General features: G+C 45.3%; 1 protein-coding gene across 2 annotated transcripts in view; it reads right to left on the bottom strand.

Annotated features, from left to right (window-relative positions):
- The window catches only part of Adcy9 (adenylate cyclase 9), a 133,327-nt gene that overhangs the window by 39,322 nt on the left and 80,533 nt on the right, over window positions 1–13,472 (bottom strand). For both annotated transcript variants that reach the window (XM_006984700.4, XM_006984699.4), the window contains exon 3: window positions 3,507–3,697. In XM_006984700.4, the coding sequence (XP_006984762.2) occupies window positions 3,507–3,697 (191 nt within the window). The remainder of the gene's footprint in view (window positions 1–3,506; window positions 3,698–13,472) is intronic.

The following is a 13,472-nucleotide window of genomic DNA, read 5'->3' as shown; positions in this document are numbered from 1 at the left end:
ATTTTCTGACTTATAGTTGTGGGAAACAGGGTCAAATGTACGGTCACAAGCCTTTCCTCTCAGCACTTGGGAGGCTGAGGCAGGAGGATTTGAGGCTGGTTTGGGTTATATAGCAGGACTGCCTCCCAAATACCTCTCTGATTTCTCAGTTCTTGGGGCAGGGAGCAACGGCCACTAATGCAGCTCTCTGAGGTCAGAGAGACCCTGTCTGGGTTGTCTGACTCAGAATTTCACAAGTCAACCAGACCAGAGTTCCTTTTGCATCTCACACCTGTGTTCATCCTGAGAATTACTGCACAAGGGAACACGTTTTGAGTGTCACCACCTTACGGTAGGCCTCCTCAGGGCACAGGGTCATAAATCCACAAGGAGTTTCCTTTCCTCCATGAAGTAACCACTGACACAGAAACAGCAGCTGCTGAGGGGAAGTAAACAGATGTTGCGAAGGTTCCAGTCAATGGAGAAGCCCGCGTTAGGCAGACAGTGTCACCGAGGCCACGAAGCAATGTCACCGTCCAAGGCACTGAGGTGCACTGCAGAAACTGACACAAGGATGCAGAGCAGACCACTGGTATTTTGCAAACTCTCCTTGAGGAGGACCTTCCAGGGCTGGTGGTCATCTTCACTGCCTCGGATGCAGACTTGGTGCTCTGCCTCTACGTGCAGAATCAGAGCAGCTGCCCAGCGCTCCTGGGCGCTCAGGACTGGACGTCTGCTCGCTTCTGCTGCTGGGGAGATGGGACTGTAAGAAGGGCTCCTGGCTGTAGCTCTTCCATCAGGTGGCCTTCCCTTCATCTTTTCAGGTTCTGTGTGCCCCAAATGTGGAATCCAAATGATCCCAATGTTCTGGGATATCTCTAGTCCGAAAAATCCTGACCGTGTGCCCAAACTATCCATCTAGAACCCAGAAATTATACTTCATGAACTATCTTTCCCTCCTGAAAGGGACACAAAGATCTTCTTTTCCCTCTTTTCACAAGAGTCTTGGCAGTTCAGTCAACTTGATAGATCCTTATTCCATTTGCAAGAATTCATGTTGTTTGGAAATGTGTACACGGTAATAGAATATGCTAAGGAGTTTTTGCCCTTCAGATCAAAACAGATCTTTACAACTAGAAGAAAAGGGTCTTTAATATGAAAGAAATCTGTCTTAAGGCACGGAATCCCTGATGCTAGCGCTGCCGGTGTGTCATGGGGCTCAGCCACGCATGCCCAACAGGCAGATGAACACAAGTCATTAAGTTTGAGTTTTGAGCTCTATTTTTCTACTTAAATAAGGTTCAGTTTGAGGCCTGGGGGAGACCACTTTCCCGTATGTAGGAAGAACACTTTTGGAAAGCCACATTTTTTATCCTTCCTTACCTGTGTTAAGTCAGTTTGTAGCGTGGGAGTCCCTTCTGCTGCTGCTGAAGTGCCTGTCCCTATGTCTGTGCAGGCTGTTTGTTCAGGCCAAGTCAGATATGCTGAATGTCCTGCATATACAGGGTCCACTACTGTCCTAGGCTGTCACCCAGGCTAGCAGCTCAGTGTTCTTCCCCTTTCTCCCAGGTGACACTGGGCAACGTTGGGGAAATTTCAGGTTAGCATACTGGGGAAGGGGTATATCTGGCAGAAGTATTAGTAGGCAAAGGTCAGAGATGGTACTGACCGTCTGGCAACATGCAGCCCAACCCAACACCCAGGATTGTTTGGTCCAAACTGTTAGAATTGTAAAGAAGCTTCATTAAACTAATAAAGCACATGACTACAATGACAAATGAGTACTTTCAATAAATGTGGACACAGCAATGACCACAAGTAATCAGATGATGGGTGCTTGGATATTCCAGCCACATTATAAAGTTAGTATTATTTTTGTTTTTCAAGACAGGGTCTTGCTCTTTAGTTCAGGCTGGTCTCAAACGCATAGTAATCCTCTGCTCCAGCCTCCTGAGTGATGAAATTATAGAATAAGTCACTCTACCCAGCCTACACAAACTCTTAAACGGATAGACATGCAGCTAGCTTTCACACCGGCTAATGGTTGTAGGTAAGTCACACTAGACAGCTGTTACCATATCGTCCACTGTTGCATTATCTGAATGCTCAGAACAGCAAAGAGCTGTCAGAAGTGTCTTGCTGTCTTTTAAAAATGGAAACAGCAGATATTTAAATGTGGAAATAAGTAGAAGGGCTGAGGAAACCCCATCAGTAAAATGCTTGCTATGTAAACACGAGGACCTGAGTGCCATGCCAGCACCTCTAAGAAGTGGGTCCGGCGACATGCACGTTCACTCCCAGTGCTGAGGAGGCAGGGGTAGGACACTGGCCTGTCAGTCTGCTTTAACTGGTGAGCCACAGGTCCCAGGGAGAAAGAAGCCTGTTTTTAAAGTGGGGGGCAGATGGTTCTTGGGGACAACAGCAGAAGTTGTTGACCTCTGGCCTTCATGCATGCGTGCGCGCGCGCGCGCACACACACACACACACACACATACGCACACACGGCAACAGAAACATGCATGCATGCAAACACACACATACACAGAGAGACACACACAGAGAGACAGAGACAGAGAGAATGAATAAAGTAAAAGAAAAAACATAAACAGAGGGAACCAGTAGGGAAACTAAATCCAATTTGCTAAGGGAAAAATAGCTCACAAGGAGAAAAACTGCTTATGCCCAAGGTTGAGTGTGTTAATTCCTCAGTAGTTTATTCTGACATGGTAGTCCAGAAATAGGCACTTCTAGACTACCACAGGAGATTTCTGCTCCAGTAACAGAACACCAGAATGTTCTCAGCAGTGCTCTTTTTACAGAGAACTACATTGCAAGATTCACCCATACCAACACAATTTAAGATAATCACAAAATTGCTGGGCAGTGGCGCACGACTTTAATCCCAGCACTAAGGAGGCAGAAGCAGGCGGATCTCTGTGAGTTCAAGGCCAGCCTGGTCTACAGAGTGAGTTCCAGGACAGCCAGGACTACACAGAGAAACTCTGTTTTAAAAAACACAAACAAAAACAAACAAAAAACAATGAGGGGGGGGACAGAGAGAGAGAGGGGGAGAGGGAGGGAGGGAGGGAAGGAGGGAAGGAGGGAAGGAAGGAAGGAAGATAATCACAAAATTATGGATTTCAAGAGACAGGAGAGTATTTAAGGTGGTCTCCAAAGTAAAATAGATTCCAGCTCTCAAAGCATGATGTAAGGAAAATTACCTTTACTGACATTATCATTATCTTTGAGAGGTCCCCAAAGACACCACAGATTGCAGGGAAAAAAAACTCAAATGAGAAATATTTTTATGCAAAACAGAGAGGAAATGGAGGTGTATAAAAACGCTAAAAATGCAAGCATATTAAAAATGCACAATGTAGCTAACTTTATACTAAACTCTTAACTTATGAAAACTAAATTGAAAGGCATCCTGAGTCATTTGCCATATGGTGTTTATTAGTTCATGTGTTTTATTGTAGAATTACTACAAAGTTGTAGAAGAGAGAAAGAGAGAAAAAAAAACTAACCTTAAGGTTATCAAAGGTTTTGACAGTCTGTGCCAAGTCACTGACACTCCCTGGCGATGCTGTCCCCTGTCCCCTAGGGCCCGAGGACACCCGTGAGCCGTCAATGACCTCAAAGCCAGAAAGCAGTGCCTCTGCACAGCTGCAGTGAGACTCCTTGGCTCTCTGACCCGATATCAGGTATGTCTTCAAACCTACGGTGGATAAAAATCACAATCAGCACAGATGGAAAGCACGGGGGGCTGAAATGCAGCTGGGTCTTGTTCTCTGTGGGTGGAGGACACGCTCCTGGAAGGTGGAAGGACGGGGAAATGTGAGTGCCACAGTTTGTGACTGCGCCCTCTGTTTTCCCGACAGCCTCAGAAACCATTTGCCTTCACGATGCCCCGTTGATTTCTACATTTGCTCTGAAGAATGGCCGACTACATGTTTTACCACTGGGAACTAAAATAAATGTTAACAGTTCTCCCACAAAGGCATCTTATGTCTGCTGTGTGAAGGAAGCAGAATGGATGGGGGGCGGCTCCACAGTCCACTTGGCTTAGCTCTGATCTGTAAATACCCATCCCTGATCTCAACACCAGGCAGGGCTCTGCATCCAGGAAACTGTCCACCTGCACTGCAAAGGAAGGTACAGGCAACTTTCCCTGGAGCAGTGTGGTACCTGAACTAGAGAAAAGGCTGAGCAAGCCTGAGCACAGTCTCCGGTTCCCAAGGTTGGGCACCCTGTGACAGCGGCCTGTCTCTGCTACCACAGCCTTAAAAGATGCCTCTGTGCATGTATCTCTGGGATTGGTTGTTGCTTGGTATTTGGGATACCAGGTCACTTTTCATTCACCAGGTATTTATCGAGCATTTCCTGTCTACAGTATACTATGAGGGATGCAGAGAGACAACAGGTCAGCTGTGATTGGGGCCTGTGTAGACTATCACCTGAAGAGAGAGCCCAGACGACAGACGAGCAGGTGTGACAGTGTCGCCACCATGGAGGGTAAGGACATATGGAGTGCTCTGGGAGTATGAGAGAGGCCACCTTGACTGTCCTCTCCAAAAGTGAAAGTCTGCTACTATGATGGCATTAAGAGGCAGGGCTACGAAGTGGTGGTGAAGTAACTTTCTCTTCTTATAAATTACTCATTCTGTGGTATTCTGTTATGGCAGCACCATCAGACTAAGACAGAAGCCTCCTGAACAGCACGGCCTCCAAGTGAGGTCAGCCCAGCATCCCCAGTCATGGGTATTTCTAGATTAGTCTGTGGGGATTCCTCCAATAAAAGAGCCTTTGGCAGGTGTAGTCAACAGACAGTGCTGAGCTTAGTGTGGCTGGGACTTGTGTGTGTGTGTGTGTGTGTGTGTGTGTGTGTGTGTGTGTGTGTGTGTAATGTATAGTATGTAGTTGTGTAGTGTGTGTATAGTGTATAGTCTGTAGTATATGTGTGTGTAGTATGTGTGGTGTGTATATAGTATGTGTGTAGTGTATAGTATTGTAGTGTGTGTATTGTGTGTGTAGTATGTGTGTAATGTGTAGTATGTAGTGTATGTGTGTATAGTGTATAGGCTGTAGTATGTGTGTGTGTATAGTGTGTGTGTGTGTAGTATGTTTGGTGTGTGTAGTATGTATGGTGTATGTGTGTATAGTGTATAGTCTGTAGTGTGTGTGTGTATAGTGTGTGTGTAGTATGTTTGGTGTGTGTAGTGTGTATGTGTGTATAGTGTATAGTTTGTAGTGTGTGTGTGGTGTGTATATAGTGTGTGTGTGTAGTATGTATGGTGCATGTGTGTATAGTATATAGTGTGTGTGTGTAGTATGTTTGGTGTGTGTAGTGTGTATGTGTGTATAGTGTATAGTTTGTAGTGTGTGTGTGGTGTGTATATAGTGTGTGTGTGTAGTATGTTTGGTGTGTGTGTGTGTAGTATGTATGGTGTATGTGTGTGTATAGTATATAGAGTGTAGTGTGTGTGTGTGTGTGTGTGTGTGTGTGTGTGTGTAGCATGTTTGGTGTATGTGTGTGTAGTATGTATGGTGTATGTGTGTATAGTGTATAGTTTGTAGTGTGTGTGTGGTGTATATATATATATATATATAGTGTGTGTGTGTGTGTGTGTAGTATGTTTGGTGTGTGTGTGTGTAGTATGTATGGTGTATGTGTGTATAGTGTATAGTTTGTAGTGTGTGTGTGGTATGTATATAGTGTGTGTGTGTGTAGTATGTTTGGTGTGTGTGTGTAGTATGTATGGTGTATGTGTGTATAGTATATAGTGTGTGTAGCATGCTTGGTGTGTGTGTGTGTGTGTGTGTGTAGTATGTATGGTGTATGTGTGTATAGTGTATAGTTTGTAGTGTGTGTGTGTGTGGTATGTATGGTGTATGTGTGTATAGTATATAGTGTGTAGTGTGTGTGTGTGTGTGTGTGTGTGTGTGTAGTATGTATGGTGTATGTGTGTATAGTGTATAGTTTGTAGTGTGTGTGTGTGTGGTATGTATGGTGTATGTGTGTATAGTATATAGTGTGTAGTGTGTGTGTGTGTGTGTGTGTGTAGTATGTATGGTGTATGTGTGTATAGTGTATAGTTTGTAGTGTGTGTGTGTGTGTGTGGTATGTATGGTGTATGTGTGTATAGTATATAGTGTGTAGTGTGTGTGTGTGTGTGTGTGTGTAGTATGTATGGTGTATGTGTGTATAGTGTATAGTTTGTAGTGTGTGTGTGTGTGTGTGTGTGTGTTATGTATGGTGTATGTGTGTATAGTGTATAGTGTGTAGTGTGTGTGTGTGTGTGTGTGTGTGTGTAGTATGTATGGTGTATGTGTGTATAGTGTATAGTTTGTATTGTGTGTGTGTGTGTGTGTGTGTGTGTGGTATGTATGGTGTATGTGTGTATAGTATATAGTGTGTGTAGCATGCTTGGTGTGTGTGTGTGTAGTATGTGTGGTGTATGTGTGTATAGTGTATAGTTTGTAGTGTGTGTGTGTGTGTGTGTGTGTGTTATGTATGGTGTATGTGTGTATATATATAGTGTGTAGTGTGTGTGTGTGTGTGTGTGTGTGTGTAGTATGTATGGTGTATGTGTGTATAGTGTATAGTTTGTAGTGTGTGTGTGTGTGTGGTATGTATGGTGTATGTGTGTATAGTGTATAGTTTGTAGTGTGTGTGTGTGTGTGTGTGTGTGTGTGTGTGTGTGTGGTATGTATGGTGTATGTGTGTATAGTATATAGTGTGTAGTGTGTGTGTGTGTGTGTGTGTGTGTAGTATGTATGGTGTATGTGTGTATAGTGTATAGTTTGTAGTGTGTGTGTGTGTGTGGTATGTATGGTGTATGTGTGTATAGTATATAGTGTGTAGTGTGTGTGTGTGTGTAGCTGGAGGAGCAGCTGTCTACAGTGCACTCACCCATGGTGTCACCAGAGTCTGCATCATGGATGCCACAGGGAAGCAAGAAGAAAGAATAAGGAGAGGCAGTGAAAAAGGATGCGAAGGTTGGTAGTGACAGAGCCAACACAGGGTGAGGTGTGGTGTGGAGGAGAAGCCCTCAGCGTGAGGCTCAGGCTCCATCACCTCTCAGGTGGAGGACTTCCTCGTCTCGTCTCGTTTTCTCATCTGTGGGGTGAGGCTTAGAAGAGGATCACCCCGAGAGGCAGAGGTGATACTCCAAGGGTCCACAGAGTTCAGCGGAGAGTATGCCTGACAACAGCAGCTGTTAGTACCAACGAGGTGTTGGAGCTGCTCATTCTCAGAGCCTCTTGCATGCTCTTCCACACAGGAAAGCAGGTTCAGAACTGCTCCAAACCTGTCTCTAATTCCGATCTTCCCTGGAGAGCTCAGCATGACCAATTTGTAGAGACAATAATGCTCTTTCACAGAGACCGAATCTACACAGGCATCCTAGACAAGGGAGTCTGGCAGATAAAGTATATTTTTATTTATGCTTGAACATGGAGAGCTCAATTTAAAGAGAATCCTGCTGCCCACACTAAAGGAACCCAGCATGAAACAGAAAGGTAGGTTTGGCTGTCCAGTAAGATCCACTGTGAGAAAAGTTAATGGCTTGAGCCTAGTGGAAGTCCTAGGCCCGAGTGTTACTGACTTAGTGGGTAGCCACACTCACAGACACTGGCTTCTGATATGACTAGAACAGCTCACCAGGCCCAGATAAGGTAGACAAAGTATTTATTTTGTTAAATGTGCATATACAGGAAAATAATTAGTATTATTTCCTGAAAGCTTTCTTGGTAATTCATTTTTTACCTCACCAACACTCCTATCTTTTATCAGCCTCATTTTACAGGGCTGCAGAGAGGGGAGGTGATTCCTAAGGCATTCCCACAGTGAAAGACCTTGTATACTGTGCTTCACATGGCTCCCTCCCTTCCACACTGGGGACAGCAACCCGGACCTAGTGCATGCTAGCCAAGTGCTCTACCACTGAGCCACTCCCATTTATAATACTGAAAATTTATTTTATTAGCATACATTAATCACACACAGTGGGTTTCATTATGACACTTTCATAGATAGATAGATGATAGATAAAAGATAGATAGATAGATAGATAGATAGATAGATAGATAGATAGATAGATAGATAGATAGAAGATAGATAGAGTGTACTCTGGTCATATTCACCACCATTAACCTCTCCAGTTCAGCTCCCATTCTTGCTGATTGCCTTTATCTTGTATTGTGTTGTATTTTTTGGTAGCCCAGCGAGTTTAATTAGGGTTGCTTACAAGAACATGGGTGAGGAGTTAGTTATGGAAGCCTGGGAAATTTACCAGTGCCTACATAAAAAAGAAGGAAATCATTTTCCCTCTCCCGGGAACCATTAACTGCCTGTAGAACCTTGGGGAGAGACAGGGCCTTAGAAAACCCTCTCCCATTTTTTTTTCCTTTCAAATTTGAATACAGGGTCTTACTAAGTTGCTTGGGCTGGATTCAGTCTCACTTTGTAGCCCAGGCTGGCCTTGACTATTTTCTCCTCTTGCCTCAGCCTCCTAAGAAGCTAGGATTCCAGACCCAGCTTTCCTTGTGTATTTTCTCTGTGTGTGTTTGTACTCTACACACACACAGGCCGGAAGAGGATCTGGCACCTGTTCCATCACATTCCATCTATTCCCCTGAGACAAGTTCTACCACTGAACCTGGCTCTAAGGCAGCAGCAAGCAAGTCCCAACCATCCTGCCTCCACCCACCCACTCAGGCCCCACCCCACACAGCACTGGGGTGCTAGGGATCTGAACTCCAAACCCCACGGTTTCACAGCCAGCACTCCTACCCACTGAGCCATCTGTCCATCCCCCAAGTATTCTTCAGTACAGTCAGCCCTCTTCTCCTGTGGATTCCTCAGCTACAAATTCCACTGGGGATCAAAAGTCCTTTTTCAGGGAGCTAAACCCGGGGACATGGAAAGAGAGCTCAGTGGATAAAATGCTTCATCAGGACTGGAGTTCAGATGCCAAAACCATGTAAAAATGAGGCAGATGTGGCAGGTACCTGTAATTCCAGCACTTGGGAGGTGGGATCTCCAGAGCAAGCCAACTAACTAGTCAGGCTGATTGGTTGCCCTGGGTTCAATTGAAAGACCCTGTCTCAATAAATAAGTTGGAAGGCTATGGGAGACACCTAATATCAATTTTAGGCCTTCACATGCATACACACACAAGTACTCACACATGAGAACATATACACACATGCAAACACGTATGCACATACACATCACATGTATATACATGAAAAGTAAAAGAAAAATCGTTTCCGTATTAAACATATACAGACATGTCTTAATTAGGGTTTCTGTTGCTGTGAAGAGACACCATAACCATGGCAATTCTTATACAGGAAAACATTTAATTGGGGCTGGCTTACAGGTTCAGAGGGTTAGTCCATTATCGTCATGGCAGGAAGCATGTCAGTGTGCAGGCAGACATGGTGCTGGAGAAGGAGCTGAGAGTTCTATATCTGCATCAGCAGGCAGCAGGAAGAGAGAGTGCCACTGGGCCTGGGCTGAGCATCTGACTCAAAGTCCACCCCCATTGACACACTTCCTCCAACAAGGCCACACCTCCTAATAGTACCACTCCCTACGGGGGTCATTTTCTTTCAAACCACTACAGGACATTTTTCCTTGTCTATTGCTTAGATAATTCTGTGTATCAAATATTTACACTATATTAGGTATTATGAGTAATCTAGAGATAAAGTATATAGGACAATGGTGTAGATTATATGAAAATATGACATTTTACATAAGGGACATGAACATTCTCATATTTTGGTGTTCCTGGGGAATCCTCAAATCAATCGCCCAAGGGTACCAAGCGATGACTGTGTATCAGCAATCCTTTAGGACAAAACTCTGTCTTGTACACCAATGATCAGTTTTAGTGACTTGTGTGCATGAATAATTGGCAAAGTTCAGTTAGAGAAGAAGGGTTCTAGCATCTTCTGACCTGCTTTCTTCAGTGGAGCTCTTGTTTAAGATTCCTGTCACCAGGAATCTAAGGGACTTGATGGCCAGTGCACCAGAAAGAGAAGTGAAGAAAAGCCAAGAGAGAATGTTTAAGACATGACGGGGTTAAAAGAACAACATAACAAACGTCTAGAAGATGACATCACTAATGATTAAAACAATAAACACAAGAGAGGCAATCAGCTTGGGCTAGCTATAAACATCCTAAGATGTCTCTTCCCTTTGTCCTGTTTGAAATGGCCAATAAAATGAAAGTTACTTATTAAGCTAAAATTCAACTGGTCAATAAGTAAAACAAAAATTAAAAGCATTAACCTATCAAATCACCAAAATCTATAAAGATTTAGATGAAACACTTAAATTTTTAATGTTTCTGCTTAAGAGCAAAAGTTTGGTTAAATTTTTTTTCATCTTTTAACAATAAAAACATTCTATATAGGTCAAGTTCTTCCACTCCTATGTAAAGCAAATGACTGTGGGAACTGATTTGTGGGCTCAATGTGTGACGATAAATCGCAGGTTAAATAAGTCCAAACAATAAAATCAACCCTTCAGCTATGATGGTTGTGAAGACTAGGAGTCTTCACCGAGGCTGCAGGAGCAGCGATTCTGGAAGAGCACACTGAGAACACCCACAGCAGGCAGCAGGTCCCAGCCCATTCGTTCATTTGCTCGTTCACTTAGCCTCACGGAGCACCAGGACCTGGGCAAAGGACTAGAATGCAGACACTGCTCCAGCTGCAGAAACCGAGTCAGGTGAAAATGGAAACCTTACTGCCCTGTCTTTGAAATGGAAATACTACAGCCTAGGGACGATGCCACTTCACGGGGCTGCTGTGGGCATGAAATGACTGCTGAGGAGTCTCAAGAAAACTAAGGAAGGGCATGAATGACTAAACAGGTGAGTGGCGGGCCAGGAGTGAAGTGGGGGACAGTGAGGAACGATTCCAAGAAGAGGACTCCGTGGGCCCGAGGCTCCTGCTGACTGTATGCTCAGAAGTCATTAAAGCTTCTACAGCGAGAGGGCAACAGATGAAAAACAGAGGCCCTGGGAAGAGGACGGACACTGTGAGACCGCAGGGCTTCACGAGCCAGACAACAGGGCTAGGCAAGCCTGCTCGGGTGCAAGGTGTCAGTGACGGAAACGAGCAATCATTTACGGTGTCCATAGGAGGCAAGAGTCCTATGCGGCAGCGGCGGCAAAGGCGTCTGAGTCAGGTTCTGCTCCAGGGGATTTAAGTGTGGAACAGACGCATGGAAACAGATTCCAGAAGGGACCGAAGCTACAACTGGAGAAGGGGCAAGACTCGGCGGTAGAATGTTCACGCCACGTGCTCAAGGCTCTGTGTTCTAGACTCAGCACTGCGAACGAATACGTAAATCTGAGAACATGCATCAGGTAAATAACGGAGAAAGACGAACAGGAGATTAGCTTGAAAAAGACATAAAGTCACAGGTTCCTCAGTGAAAAGAGCCAATTTCAAAAGGCCACAAACACACGGTTCCATTTCGGTGAAACGTCCCCTGGAATAGGGAACTGCACAGAGACACAAGGCAGCCCGGTGTGGCCGAGGGCCTGAGGGGATGACAAGATGCTCGGAAGAGAAGAGGCATTTTAACAATGGGCTAAACAAGCATGAAGGAAAATGGAGGACCAGGCTAACTGCTGCGGAACACCGAGACAACATGGCTTCGGTGCGCAGCAGTGGCTGTGGAGCAGAGCTGCCCCAGGACCGCTGCCAACGGAGAGGCTTCCTGTGTGCAGTGAGGACCGGTCCATCAAGTCGTGGTGATGCCTGTACCACTCTTCAATACACTAAAACCACAGACTGTAGACGTTCGAGAATCACTACTCACAAAACCAAACATGCTTTAAAACAAAAAGAAATCAAACTATGTGGACTCTAACAAGATGTGAGAGCGCTAACATTTCAAGAAGAAACAAAGCCAGGAAAAAATATAACATGCCTTAAAGATTCAAAGTGAAGCATGTGTGGTGGCTGGTAAAAGAAAAAAAAATTAAAAAGGGACTTAGAAATAGATAACGTGGTAGAGCTAGGGTGGAAAAATATATAAATAAGAAATAGGGCTAAGTAGCCTTGAAGAACTGACAATTCTATGTGGCAAGAATTCAAAAGTCTGTGAGAGATTAAACTCCACAAAACAAAGCCTGACCTTCACAAGCTGTCTCTAAGAATCACCGATCTGTAGCTCTCACGTCTGCAGTGGAGCCAGAAAGGTTGGGCCAACCCGCAGCTGGAGTGTCAGGCTGCTAAGGCAGCTCCCCCACAGCATGTGGGCACCACACAGCCTCACTGCGCTCCCAACGTGTACACCAAGGCAGGAGCTGTGGGTGCTGGCTCTTCTTCACCCAGGCACGAGTTGATGGGCAAGGGCACTTTCTGCGGGCTCACTGGCTCCTGCACCCCTGCCTCTGAGGAACACCTTCAGCTGGGACACAGATCCACAGACCAAAGGTGCCATGTCTTCTGTAAGCTTTGGGTTATACAAAGGGAAAGATAGGATTCTTAAGAACTTGATTAACCCTTTGTGTGAGTAGCCACACAAGGCTTCATCACTGGGTGTTTTGTAGATGTTTACCGGAGTTTCTGGTGTTCTTCCAAATCACACTGCAGTTAGAGGGACTGCTTACTGCAAATTTCCCACTTTAAAAATCATCAGGGCGCTCTCTCTCTCTCTCTCTCTCTCTCTCTCTCTCTCTCTCTTTCTCTGTGTGTGTGTATGTGTGTGTGTGTGTGTGTGTGTGTGTGTGTGTGTGTGTGTGTGTGTGTTTGTCTGTCTGTCTGTCTGTCTCTCTTGGATATTCTGTCTGCAAGTTTATCTGTGTACATGTAGGTGCCTGGGACCTGCAGAGGCCAGAAGAGGGTGCTGGAGATAGACAGTTGTGAACCACCTTATGGGTGCTGGGAAGTGAACCGGGTCCTCTGGACGAGCAGCCAGTGCACTTACCCACTGAGCCATCTCTCTGGACTGTTGTCCTAGCTTTCAATGAGCATTCTGTGTCGTGGATAGTGTCTGAAGCAGTTTCTCATATGGCATTTCCTTGTTTATGGGGCACATGGCAGGCTCAAGTCCCCAAGCACTTACTTGTCTGGGTCCTAGGGACTAGACTGACCCAGGCTCTGTGACTGAGCTACATCCCTGGCCCTCACTATACTTCTTCTGACAATGAGTTGCCCAGGCTGGCTTTGAACCAACTCATCTGCAGTTGAGGCAGGCCTTAGAGCTGCAATCCTCCGGATCAGCAGGGATCACAGCCACTGGCCTAGCCCCAGCCCTTTTCACTGTGGGCACCTCCAAGGTCTCCCATCTCCTTGGTGCGGCACCAGAAGCAGCCTTTCATTTTCTCTCTTCTCAGGAGAATCAAAACTGTCTGTGTAGTAGATTTGCAATAACCTCAGCAATGTTGCTATCCACGTGTGCCACGGTGATCCTCTAGACTAAGGGAAGGTCAGGGAGTGGAGCTCACCTTCCCACTGCACAG

The sequence above is a fragment of the Peromyscus maniculatus genome, chromosome 8 (assembly GCF_049852395.1).
Source record: "Peromyscus maniculatus bairdii isolate BWxNUB_F1_BW_parent chromosome 8, HU_Pman_BW_mat_3.1, whole genome shotgun sequence".
Taxonomy (NCBI): Eukaryota; Metazoa; Chordata; class Mammalia; order Rodentia; family Cricetidae; genus Peromyscus; species Peromyscus maniculatus.
The sequence above is the reverse complement of the archived record's forward strand: the minus strand, read 5'-3'. Positions and strand labels throughout refer to the sequence as shown.